General features: G+C 37.8%; 4 protein-coding genes across 4 annotated transcripts; 1 reads left to right on the top strand and 3 right to left on the bottom strand.

The window, feature by feature from the left end:
- Positions 1-463: 463 nt before the first annotated feature.
- On the top strand, positions 464-4,456 carry B0P05DRAFT_519771 (uncharacterized protein; the record flags this gene model as incomplete). Its single annotated transcript, XM_051575748.1, has 6 exons — positions 464-1,255; positions 1,337-1,512; positions 1,565-1,594; positions 1,651-1,818; positions 1,899-3,506; positions 3,699-4,456. Exons 1-6 carry the CDS (start codon positions 639-641, stop codon positions 4,454-4,456), a joined length of 3,357 nt encoding a protein of 1,118 aa, XP_051429272.1. The 5' UTR covers positions 464-638.
- A 7-nt stretch (positions 4,457-4,463) lies between these two features.
- Positions 4,464-5,479, bottom strand: B0P05DRAFT_481459 (fatty acid elongase; the record flags this gene model as incomplete). The annotated part of the gene is made up of 4 exons (XM_051575183.1): positions 4,464-4,805; positions 4,855-4,928; positions 4,975-5,286; positions 5,338-5,479. 4 exons carry the CDS (start codon positions 5,477-5,479, stop codon positions 4,464-4,466), a joined length of 870 nt encoding a protein of 289 aa, XP_051429273.1.
- Positions 5,480-7,427: 1,948 nt separating this feature from the next.
- On the bottom strand, positions 7,428-8,757 carry B0P05DRAFT_565507 (Protoglobin-domain-containing protein). Its single transcript, XM_051580960.1, has 5 exons — positions 8,622-8,757; positions 7,770-8,564; positions 7,608-7,713; positions 7,494-7,560; positions 7,428-7,460 (listed from the first exon to the last, which is right to left on the bottom strand). The coding sequence occupies exons 1-2, from the start codon at positions 8,697-8,699 to the stop codon at positions 7,926-7,928; spliced, it is 717 nt and encodes a 238-aa protein (XP_051429274.1). The 5' UTR covers positions 8,700-8,757; the 3' UTR covers positions 7,428-7,460; positions 7,494-7,560; positions 7,608-7,713; positions 7,770-7,925.
- A 216-nt stretch (positions 8,758-8,973) lies between these two features.
- Positions 8,974-12,846, bottom strand: B0P05DRAFT_631509 (uncharacterized protein; the record flags this gene model as incomplete). Its single annotated transcript, XM_051583498.1, has 8 exons — positions 8,974-9,205; positions 9,247-9,462; positions 9,531-9,673; positions 9,731-9,964; positions 10,011-10,421; positions 10,470-12,329; positions 12,411-12,509; positions 12,562-12,846. 8 exons carry the CDS (start codon positions 12,844-12,846, stop codon positions 8,974-8,976), a joined length of 3,480 nt encoding a protein of 1,159 aa, XP_051429275.1.
- Between the last annotated feature and the right edge of the window lie 125 nt (positions 12,847-12,971).

Genomic DNA, 12,971 nt, shown 5'->3' on the forward strand with positions numbered 1-12,971 from the left:
AAGAAGCAAATAAGGTGATCTACATATCAAAACATTCAACAATTGACTTCAATTCTTATACTTGCTACAAATATAGTTTTCTCATAAGCTTATTTCGTCTTTTATCTTCTTTAGAGAGGCTAGTTCTATTTATGTACATACAAATTTAGTTAATTTTGTCTTTTTAGATTGCGGGTGTTCAATCTTATTAATTAACTTTTAAGTATACAAAAGAAAGAGTTTTCTTTATTGCAACTATGAATTAAATTAAAAATTGTTTTCGATAATTAACAAATCAGAAATGCAGCGCTCAATAAACATGAAAAAGAAAAGGATACTATTGAGTCTCGGCCAGGACTCGAGTGCTACTTTTTATATATTCGATCTCCACTTCATCTTTTTTAGCTGAGGTACAGATGCTTCATGTCCTACCTCCTTTATTCTTGTCTAACTTGATGAATGAAATTTGTACTCCCTCTTTTATATTTCCCCTTTTATTTTATTGTATTTTTCCTCTTTTCTCTTTCACTTTCTTTCACTAGTTCCTTCTTTTTTTCTTGTTTTCCTTTTCCCAAATACAGTCATTTAAACTACTTTCTTTTAGCATCAACACTTCGATATATACCATTTAATACAACTCAGCTCTCAAAAGAGGAAACATGAAGAGTTTAATACTTTTTTTAGCAACAGTATTTGCCTACCTTAGTACAGTTCAGGCCTACTTTTATGTACCCTCGTTTATGAACATACTTCCTTTCAAAGGAGGTATGGCATATACACAAAAGAACAACTCACTATACCTTTATGGTGGTGAAAACGCAACTGTACGATACACAAACGACCTTTATAAACTCACCCAGACTGAGACTTCTTACAACTGGGAAATTGTTCCTCAAAAAAACGCACCTGATGGTTCAGTTTACAGTCAATCATACATCACTGCTGATGGCAACAACATGGTTGTTATGGGTGGAATGTCCAATGCTACCGAAGGTAAAGAAGCACCCCTTCAAATCTACACCTACAACTTTGCTTCTCAAACATGGACTGCTGCACCCACCAACACTGGCAATGTCACTGGAGCCATGCCTTACAACCGTGAATTCTTTTCACTTACCTATGACAGCAAAAACCAAAAGACTTATATCTTTGGCGGTGCTGTATCTGGCGCTAATGCTGTCTTTAATGACTTGCACGTTTTGGATGCCAACTTTAATGCAACTGCATTAGCTTCCACTCCCACTGGTCGTTACGGTCATACTGCTTCTATTATTAGGTAAATCTTTACAAATGCGTATATACCAGTATGTGTGTCTAATTTTCTTTATTTATTTTGTGCTACCTATTAAAATTACAGCACTGGTGAAATAGTTGTCATTGGTGGTGTAAATGCCGCCAGCACAGGCAGCAATCTTGCTAGCATGGATTCTGTTTGGGTCTATAATCCTTCTACCAACGTTTGGGTTGCTCGCAATGTCTCTACTACCTCTACTCGTTATCCCTCAGCTGCCTCTGACCACTCAGCCGTTGTTAGTAAGTATTGATATAAGAAATGTTGTAAGCATAACCTGACCATTTTTCATAGCTTCTGACGACAAAATCATTATCTTTGGTGGTATGTTATAAAGAAAAAACAAATACGCGTACAAATTATTTATTTTGATTGTATAGGTGACAGTGCTGCTAATCAAAGAGCAAGACAATACTTGAACACAGTTGCCATTTTGGACACAAAGACCTGGTCCTGGTCCATTCCCAGCATTGGAGGTATTCCTCCTTCTCGTCGTTCATTCGCAGTTGCTGGTCTTTTGGATAATAACCATCTTACTGTCGCATTCGGTAAGTTTTATTTATAAACATTCATGTTGAGTTTCATTAACATCCCCTTTTTTCATCTGCTTGCTCTCCTTAATGTATAGGTGGTTCATCTAACAGTTATTATAACGATATCAATACTTTTGATCTTAAAGGTAGCTCATGGTTGCAATCCTTCCAAGAAAGCTCTAGTTCTAGCGATAGCTCTGTCTCCAAGGGACTTATTGCTGGTGTTACTGTTGCTGGTGTTGTTTTACTTATCATCATCTTGTTCTTGCTCTGGAAGTTCCAATCCTATGTTCGTTGGTTGGTTGTCCGTGTTCACAATGATATCTGGAAGCCACGTACTGGTGAACCTGTCTGGGCTGAAACCTCTCGTATTGTTTCTCAAGTCTTTTTCTTGTTCATCTTTGTTATGTTCCTTTACTTTGTTATCCGTCAAGCCGTTGAGAGTCCTAATGTTGTTCAAAGAATTGAATACTCTTCTGCTGAAGTAGATGTACCCGATGTTCGTTTCTGTTTTGATGGTTTCCCAAGTGAAAGTGCTATATATGGTCCTCCTGGTGTCTCTTGTCAAACTGACAATGGTTACACTTGTACTTCCTTTGTTAAGCAACTCGACATGTCTGTTTTCCAACCCACTTTCTCTGACAATTTGGGTGCTGTTAACTGCTTCCTTTTCCGTGCTCCTGATGACTTCAAATTGACTTCTACTTCTGGTGCCAATAATGGCTCTCGATTACTGTTTACTATGTTTGGTGACCAATCAACTACCTATGGCCGTGTTCATGTCTCTGTTTTCCCCAAGAATATGGATCCTAATGCCAAAATATATGGCTATGAAGATGGTATCAATGTCTACTTGTCTGAAGCTGATGTCCTTAACTGGCAAAATACCGAACGTAACGATCTCCAAGCTACCAACGTCTACACCATCGAGCCTTTCACTTACAGTGCTCTCAGCTACGATATTGTTGACCATCGTTACTTGCAGCCTGTTGGCTGGAACTATGTTGGCTTCTTGCCCATCACAAACAGTACTCCTCAAATTGAATCTACTTTCCGTGAAGAAGCTCCTAACCCCACTTACACTAGTGGTCATGCTGATCTTGGTCTTATTGCTGTCTTCCCCAATGAATTTGCTCAATTGATTGATCGTGAAGTCAAGATGTACACACTTGTAAATGCTCTTGGTTTTGTCGGTGGTATCTTTGGTTTATTGGTTGCTGTTCAAACCTGGCTCTTTGGTTTCCGTCCTCGTTCTCCTTGGGGTGTTGTTCACAGATGGTCTACTGGTGGTCGTAAGCAATCCTTGCTTAGAGGCCTTCAAGAAAAGTTCAAGACGTCGGACAGCGGTATTCCTTTGGTCCATCCTGTTCATCATCGTTTCAGTGTTAACGAGTTCCAAAACTTGGGTCAAGAAACAGAAGCTCAACGTGTGTCTCGTGTTGAAGAACGTATGCAAGTCTTGGAATTGTTGTTCAAGGCTTACTATGTCGACGACGAAGTCTTCCGTTCCCTTGATAATGCTGCTTCTGTCAACAAAAACAATACCAATACGCCTCACCAACAATTCGGAATCGCTACCCCTACTATAGGCACCGCCAATTCCAATCCTTTCTTTCCTTCTAGTGAAAAGCTAAGCCCTCATTACCAAAAGGAAGACCAAAACGGATTCTCTCATATGTTCAATGAAAGGCAAAGCCGTGGCAGTGTAAGCAGCAGTGATGCCCATTCACAAGTTCAATTAAATGCTACTGATAACGTTCACTTGCGCGACATGCGATAAATAGAGAGAATACATATTAATAAACCATTTTTATAATTGTAGTACAAGTGTCTCTTTTTCTTTTCTTTCAAAAAAATGAATAGAGCAGTTCTAAACGTTATTTTGCGTGAGCAAGACATATCAAAAACTATTAAGAATAACGCGCAACAAGATTTTTTTACTACCTTTACTCCAACTATTTGTTGGCCTTTCCGGAATCAACAAGAAGTAGGCGATCGTTGTCGCCTATTGATACTTGACTCATCCTTTAACCCACCTACTAATGCACATATTAGCCTACTAAAAAAATCACTTGAAGCTTATCCTTCCAATTACTTTCATGGCATTCTATTATTGTTTTCAATCAATAATGTAGACAAAGTATTAACAGGTGCCAGTGCATTGCAACGTGCACAGATGATGGAACTTGTCGCTTCAAAATTCAAGGAATATAACGTTGCTGTTGGCTTTACAACACATGGCAAATTCGTCGATAAAGCGGCTAGTATACAATCATGGTTTTCCAGACACTACCCACATCATGTTCTTGATATATTCTTTATCCTGGGCTACGATACAGTTGTTCGGTTATTGGATCCCAAGTATTATCATGATGTTCCTGTCAAGACTGCTTTGGAGTCCTTTTTCAAGACGTGCCGTTTGATTTGCGCAGATCGAGGAGAGAATAGAGAAGAACAAGATGCTTTTTGGAAACAAGTCGAACAAGAGTATGGTACTCATATCTTTACACGAATTCAATTAGATCTCATCACTTGTCAATACTCAAGCACTATGGCAAGACAAGCAATTGTAAATCAGGATAAAAAAGTCGAGTCCATACTTGACAAAAGCATTGTTGAGTTTGTAGAACAACAAGGTCTGTATCTTCAATAAATTGTTTTTATTGCTTCTTTTTGCTGGCAGCAATTTGCTTTTTGTTGTTGTAAGTGATTCTATAAAAGTTAATAAATAAGAATAAATAAGAAGTAAGAATAGCACAACCAAAGGCAGCAGCGCTTTCAGTGCCAGCGCATGTACCAAAGTTGGGCAAGGATGTGGTGTATGTAAAGGCAAAATAAGAATAAGTAACAGAGTAAATCACCACTAAATCAATAATGAATTGAATAATTTGCATCGTGGTAAGATAACGCTTCCACCAGATCTTGGCGCCAGTAGACGTGCGGAAGTAGTAATAATACATAAAGACATGGACAGTCAAGTTAAGGATAATAGGAACCCAAGACTGGTTGTATTATGAATAACCGATTTCAATCTCATTCATAAACACTTACCACAGTAGTTCTACCAACTAATTGAGTATAACATAATGCCATTGTCATACTATGATGAAAGTAGTGCAAGAATTCTATCATTCAATCAGATACATATGTGAAGCGAGCAAATTTACTTACCAAGCTTCTTCTTCTTTATAACCAAGAAACCCGTATCAAACAACTCCCACCACTTTACCAAATAATTTAAATAATAAATCAATTCCAATCGAGGAGTCCAAGCTTCTTCTGAGCAAAGGGTGTAATAAAGACCATGATTGTATAACTGGGGAAACAATTGCTCAAAGAGCAATACCCATAAAGCGCCGGATACAAGAGTCAACAAAACGTTATGAATTTGGAACAATAACTTGCAAGGCAATGGTTTATAGTTGGTCATCAAATAACGACCACCAAAGATCACAACCAAGTAAGTGACACATCCCAACAACACTATATCATTCACGCGTTATTTTTTTCGCTCTCTTCTTTCATTTAAATTACCTTCTGGTAAGGTAGAGAGAGGGGTATAGCCTTGAATGAATGCAAATTCAGTTATTGGTTTACCCACAATGGCTGTATATGCCTTGTTGAAATAGTCAAACAAATAGACACCAAAAGGTCTTTCAGCACTAAAGCTGGACATTTCCTGATATGTAGAAAAACAAAAAAAGGAAGGAAAAGGAAAAATGTAGGGTCGGTTGGACTTTTTTCAGGGCAATTTTTTTACGGTGGTCCTGACAGAATTATTGTGTAACACATACAATGAAAAACAATGCATGGTTTAATTCGACGTCAAGTGCAGGGTTTACCTATGTAATCTTTTTTTCTAAAAAAGAAAATAATAAAACCTCTTTCAGAGATGGTATCAAGAAACGATGGCTTCTGCACTCGAATAATGTAATATTCACCCCTGTCCTTGCATTTTTATAGATATAGAGATTTGTTAACAAGGCCTTGATGCTTTTTCAAGCCAAATCAATAGTCATTGATGTGCATTTGTCGGATATGTATATATAAGTGCTGCAAATATTTATGTCTTTTATAAGTGCTCGAGTATCGTACAACTTGATAAACAAGCAGGCGAGGGCTAATAGTCAATTAAAACCAATGCACATATTCAAACAAGCGCAATTGTTTAGCATCCTTAATTTAAGGGCGAATCACCCTGATTTAATATTTTTCCTATTCTGACAGCAAGACAAACCATTTATTGTTCTCTTTCGACAAAGGCAAAAAAAAAAACAATGTTTTACTTATTGAGCGACACTATAGTACTAATTTTCTTTTAATATGCAGATCTTATTTTTCATTGACATGTGGTGCAAAATTTTAGTTGTTTGTGTTCAGTAATTACGAGATTTGTTTTCTTTTGAATGTTGCATCTGTTGCTCTTCAAACTTGGATATTCAAACTCATACAAGTTTCATAGTTTGTATCAGTGTATATTCTAAAGGTTATTTTTATATATCATGCATCATGAAGTTAAAGTACGTTTTTCAACACTTTGACACCTTTATCTCTTTCTTTGATTTATGAGAAGTCAAATGTATTTCTAATAAGATGTTTGTATGTAAATAACCAGTCCGGTATGATATGACCCGTTTATTCATGCGATAGAGATATCAGGCAGATACATGCTTCAACAATCAATACAAATTTTTGTCTTTTTCTTGGACATATAAAGGTGCTTCAAAGCCTATCTATGCACGCATAAGTGCTTGAGGTACCTACAAACTATGTTTGCTAACATCCATGATGCCTTTGGAGTTGATTTGCGCCAAAAAAAGCGACTTGTAAAAAATGGTCAAATGGTCATTTTGACCAAAGGGTATTACTCATGAAAGTCGTTGGTTTGACAACCTTCGATCTTGTTTTTGACACTACAAGACGAGAAGTAGAGCTATTGACAAGCCTAAATGCTCAAAATGTGCGTCAAAGAATGCATCTTCTGGCAAATGTGTTTGTTTAATTGTTATACTATAAAAATGGTACGATAGGAGCGAAAAACCTCGTAAACATCTTAACCTCTTTTCTCAATACTTTAGCAGCAAATTTGTTGTATTCTTAATATCAGCAGACTCACAAATCAATCATCTACAGCTTTTGTCACTGCACCAAAGCTGAATAAGCGCGACTTTATATAGTTCTAAGCAAAAGCTCGATTTTTGATGCAGCAAGATGAAGAACTGATGTTGTTATATTTCATTCTTCACTCACTACCATCTGGTATGTTCTATGTCCAATTATCCCCACATTTACACTAAAAATGCCTATTTTTCTATCTCACCATGATTTTTAGCACTCAAAATAGCGTAAGATGCTTTAGATAGATCCATTGCTAACACATTTTATATAACATCCAGAGCAAAAACACCCAAAACACAGCCTAAACATGACAATCTTTAATACCTCATTATTCGACAACCAGACTACCAAAGCAGTCCGTTTTTTCATTTGAAACATGTCCTTTCAAACCAAGGAATCGAATGGTACCATTGGTTTGGCTGTCAGGTGAATTTTTTTTTATCCAAGGGGATCCACGGAGGTCCGTGATGAAAAAAAAACAAAACTCGATTAAGAATTTTTGGAATGACCCAATGTAGGTCTGATCCAACCGGAATCAGGTAAGACCATTTTTATGTACTTCTAATGAAAAGAAAACAAATTTAATACGACGAAAAAAGGCGACTTGATTTAAACATCCAAAGTTCTTTGTACACTGTAGTCAGTACAAAAGGGGTCTTTTTCAATAGATATTGATTAATAAGTAGGTATCTAATACATATAACATGCACAAGCAAGGTGTATTATAATGTATGCCACTTTTAAGGTTAAATAGAATAGCTTTGGACATGACAAATAGTAAGCAACATATCAGTAAGCAATTGAATCCACGCATTTTTTCTTTTTTAAAAAAAGGCCCCTGTTGATAGATATTCAAGAGTTAAGCAATGTCTCTATTTATGTTGGGTTATTGTTTCACTAGCATTATGACTTCTCTTATTTATAAAAGGATTGTGCTCATACTGAAATCTAGGTATTAAAAAATATATTTATATTTACAAAAGCATAGTATAAGAACGACAACTTTAGATACGTCTAAAATGATAATAAACACCTAAAGCACCAGCAACAGCACCAATAGCGAGAGGAAGAATACTAGCAGGTGAAGCCAAACTGGAAAGAGAGAACTCTTGCTTAGGGACAATCTTGGCATCATGGATCGTTTCAGGATTACAGTAGTACTTTGCAAAATAATCGTTTTGGATCCAAAGCAACTTGTTGAAAGCCAAAAGAGCTTTGAGTTCAGTCTCGCGGTCCAAATTGAGCGACATTAAGCCACCAGCCAAAGTAGATTCAACAAAACCCATCAAAGCGTTGATATGAATATAGTCGACATTGATCTTGGATTTCTTAGCAGGTGTATCTGTGTGGATCTTGGCGACCCAATCAAGGTAGCGAAGGAAGCGATCGTCATAAGGACCCGAGAGAATCTTGTAAAGGTACTTGCCGAGAAAGTCTTTACGGAACTTGATCTGGGGATGATCCAAGGTAAGTTCTTCAAGAGAGACAGGGGCTTCACCTTCAAAACCTTCATTCTTGGGCACAAAGTGTTTCTTGGTAACGTCAAATTCAAAAAGTTTGGCATAGACAGCATCAACAACGACAGGGACCAAAGGGCGAACCTTGTCAGCTACAGCTTCAATAGCCTTGATATCCTCAGCACCTAAATTAATCACGCATGATTAATTTCAATACCCCACACATAACACAATACACTTACCAAAATCCATGAATTTGGAGACGAATTCAAAACGGTATTGACCGTCAGAGTAGAGTTTAGAAGAATCAATGTGTTGCATTTTTTTTTGTAAGTTTGTTTAATGTAAGAGATGAGAGATAAGTAAGAAAAAAAAAAAACGAGGGGAAGGTTCTCCTCAATTTATATTAAATCCTATTTTTTTGCGGGATTTGTAATTGCCGTAAGATTCCGCAACAGGATTGACCATTTGTTTGTAGTCTCCATTTGGAAATAAGGTGATTTTATGATACGATATTTTCACAAACAAAACCAATGACATAGAAAGATTACTTTATTACAATAAGACGTGTTTAAAATGTATGTACAAATAAATATTACTGTCCAGATGGCTTCTGGACTGTTGTGTCGTAAGCACGAATAATCTTGGTTTGATCTGTTTCGTTTTGAGAAAAAGCATAACCACGGTTACGCTTCAGTCGCTGGATACGGCGTACTTTATTGACAGCCTGTCTAAAGCGATCCATACGTGGTCTATAGTCTGGTAAATTGTAAAATTGAATTTCTTGTACAAAATGATATGGCATTGGCCAAATAACTCGTTGAGCACTATAATCATGAGCCACACTGTCCTACAGATGATCACTTACTATTTCCAAACAAAGTCTCTCAGGTTGCAAATAAAAGGTACAATCAACAAAAATAACCAAAAGTTAACATTACCCCATAGCATGGGTACCATGCCATAGTATTCAGGTAAAGCATCAATCGAGATAGCGGGTGCGACATAGGACACGATGATGACATACAGGAACCAAACTGCCATAGATGCAACCATAGCAATCACAGTATACTTTGTCCAGAAACTATATCATTGAAGTTAACCAATCAGAATTGACTGATTGCGGGGGCGCTCGGTGTATGGTTTACTTACTCTATAATCAAGGCACCTTTCCAAAGAATCGTTCCCAAGACACCAGTAAAGACAGCAGCACCTGCCCACCATTGACCACTCAATATACCATTCTTAAACACACCTTCTGTTCTAAAAGCACCTACACCAATGAAGAACAGTACCTAGTTGTGTAACATGATTAGTGGTGTTTCGGAAAAAAAATTACATTAACCGCTTACCAATGAATGATAGGTTGCGTTTGCCATCCAACCCCAGAACTTCTTTTGATTAAAAAAGACATTGTTTTGGCCAAGTGTGTACATTTGAGGGTATTTGTCAAGCATACGTGAAGATACAATCTGGTCAAAGATACCAATGACAAGAGGAGGTAAAAAGGTAAAGATGACATTGAAACAAGACATGGTCCATGATTCATACAAGGTGGAGCCAGAAAATCCATTGTAAAAAGCATACTACGCCACGTTAATTAATTTCTATAGGCATCTGATCCTTACTTACCCAAAATTGTGTCAAGTAAAGAGCAACATTCTTGTAAAAGTAGTAAAAGATCATCTTGCTAAGACGTTGGTAGGCCCAAGCACCATGCACAAGCAGCAGTTTCTTTAAGAATCTAAATTGAGAAATGGCAAAGTCTGCACTACGGGCGGCTTGAAGGCCTTCTACACCACTGATACCTACACCAACATGAGCAGCTTGGATCATAGAGACATCATTGGCACCATCACCAATGGCAAGTAAAATGGAAGTGTCAAATTTTTTAACGCATTTAACCACAAGAGCCTTCTGAAGAGGGGATACACGACAACATACGACAGCTTTACAAAGAACAGCAAGGTCGAAAAAGACCTTTTCAATGTCTTTTTCAAGTGCAAATGTCAATGCTTTACCATCAATAATCAATGCTAAAGGCTAAAGACATAAAAGAATGAGTTTTGTATATGGCTACACGTGACTTACCTCTAGTTCTTCACCACGCATCATAACATCGTTAATATCTCTCAATTTCTTTTCTAAAAAGCTCTTTGTTTCCCAGTGGTTGTCTTCATTACACACAATCAAACTCATATCTTCATTTAACAATCTGCATGAATAACCAATGTTGATAGCCGTTTCTTGTCGATCACCTGTCAAGACCCATACTTTAATACCCGCTTCTTGCAAAGTATGAATGGTATCAGGCACACCATCCTGAAGACGGTCCTCAATGGCTGTAGCACCCAATAAAAACAAGTCCTTTTCAATCAATTCTGCAGCTTTATCGAGTTCTTCAGCACGGTTGATCAAGGTCGTTGCTGCTGCTTCTTGTATTTGAGACCAGTGTTGGTATTCTTCTTCAGGAATTTCACGCATAGCAATACACAAGGTACGAAGACCTTCAGACGCACACTCTTCTAATTGAACAAGCGTAGGTTCAACAAAAGGGTTTTCGGCTGCCAGTCGTTCCAGAATAACCGTATCGGCGCCTTTACAGTATAGCTTGATGCGGTTATCAGGACCACGAATGACAGCAGACATACGTTTACGTGTTGAATTGAATTCACAGATATTGAGCACTTGAAATTCTTGGTCTTTACCACGAATACGACAGGTGATTGAGTTGGGTCGTCTGGTATGAAAACGATAGCCTAGGCCAGAGGCACCTTTGACAAGTGCACCTTCATCAGGCGAAGAAGCTTGATAGACAATGTCTTCTGCATCTTCTTGTTTTTCAGGAATGACAGTATGACAGACAGCTAACAGTGTTAGGAATTCGTTAATCACGTTCGCTGTCGAGTGTGTGTTCAAGTGTTCTTGTAGCTGATCAAATGTGTATTGCAGCGTAGGATCACTGGAGTCTTCTGTGGCTTTCTTGTCTGGTTCTACTTGGTCTGCATAAAATAATCCACCAATTGAGGCTTGTCGGAATTGCATTTCATTGCATGTCAATGTGCCTGTCTTGTCAGAAAAGATGAATTTGACTTGACCTAGTTCTTCAATCAGACTACTACTGCGTGCTGTAGCGGGTGTATCTGTCTTTTCATAGTAGATATCTAGATCGCATTCGATCAGATAAGATAAGACAAACTTGACCACTTCCATGGTAACCATTAAACTGATAGGAATAAACGAATTAAACAAAATCAAAAAAGTCAAAATATCATAACCAAATTCCTGTCCATAACTCAGTGTATGGATTGGCAAATAAGAAGCTTGTCCTCCTTTATACATCGAGAATACAACACCGCCAATAGCACCTGCTAAACTCATAGCCACTAAAATCCAAAAAAGATACATGATGTTGCGATTGGTGATACGAGTGACGTTGGATACTTTGGAGGGTTTTTTACTTGAATTCAACATGAGCTTTGTTTCATGACCAGTAAAGATAGCAATACCATATACCCAAGATGTGTTTCTTAATTGAGCACCTCGAAGCAGCAATTGAGTAGGGTCAAGAGGAATATCGCGTTGATGACTACCTAGGTTGGGAAGGGAGAGTGTACCATCATAGTTATAAAGTCGATTGTTCGGTTGTTCTGACTGAATGACACCTTGTAACTGGTGCATGTCAATAGGATTCAGGATATTTGCTGTCTGTGGTAATGCCTGTTTGATCTTCAAGTTGACTTCACCATCTAAATTACTGGTTTCAATGTAACAAAGACCTTCTGGTTCACTACTACTAATCAAAATAAGATCTGCTGGGAAGTTCTCTCCACTCTCGATACGCAACACATCACCCACTTTGATGTCCTTCCATTGTTTTTCTACAAATTGTGTTCTTTCTAATACTTTGCATTTTTTAGAGTTTAATTCTGCGTCTGAACGATGTACACCCTACATCCTTATTGGTTAAAACTGGGTCATGTGTGTGTGTGTGTGTGTGTGTGTGTGTGTGTGTGGTGTTATGTAGCTTACCCAGTCCTCCGCCACTTCTTTTACAGCAGTAATGAACAATACAATAACCAAAGGCACTAAAGTAGTCCATCTTGACGTAGGCGAAACATCAGGAATTTGCTACATACACACAAATATGAGCTCACATCATCAAATTGAATGCATCATTTACCTGAATACATGACACGAACAAAAAGAAAAGATTGGCATATTTTGAAAATTCTTCATACAAGAATCTTGGCAAAAAACTAACCAGGCTGTATTTTCCAGTTGTCACTCCGTTATGTAAAAACTTTTGTTCGTCATTCAATTGCTTATTGTTGATATGAATTATGCGGGCCCCGTTTTCACCGGGAATACCTGATGCAATGGCTGTATTTCCTGTCATGTTACTATAGGCATCCTTAATGATCTGACGCCAAGACCTTCTTTCTTTCTTTTTCTTTGGTAATTGCATATTGGCACGGGCATAAGGGGATGTGGATTCGCCTGTAGGCAATATCACACTGCGCTCATGATGACCTTCTTCCTCCTCTATTTTTGGGTCATCAAACAGGTTATCTAGTGATGGTTAAGATGGAC

This window comes from Gilbertella persicaria (assembly GCF_025201335.1).
Source record: "Gilbertella persicaria strain CBS 190.32 chromosome Unknown B0P05scaffold_81, whole genome shotgun sequence".
NCBI classification, from domain to species: Eukaryota; Fungi; Mucoromycota; class Mucoromycetes; order Mucorales; family Choanephoraceae; genus Gilbertella; species Gilbertella persicaria.

What these genes read in the sequence shown, in the direction of transcription:
- B0P05DRAFT_565507 (XM_051580960.1), bottom strand. Translation starts at nt 8,699, where the DNA reads ATGCAACACATTGATTCTTCTAAACTCTACTCTGACGGTCAATACCGT. An exon ending in TCTCCAAATTCATGGATTTT is followed by an intron (nt 8,565 to 8,621) that starts GGTAAGTGTATT and finishes GTGATTAATTTA; the next exon opens with GGTGCTGAGGATATCAAGGC.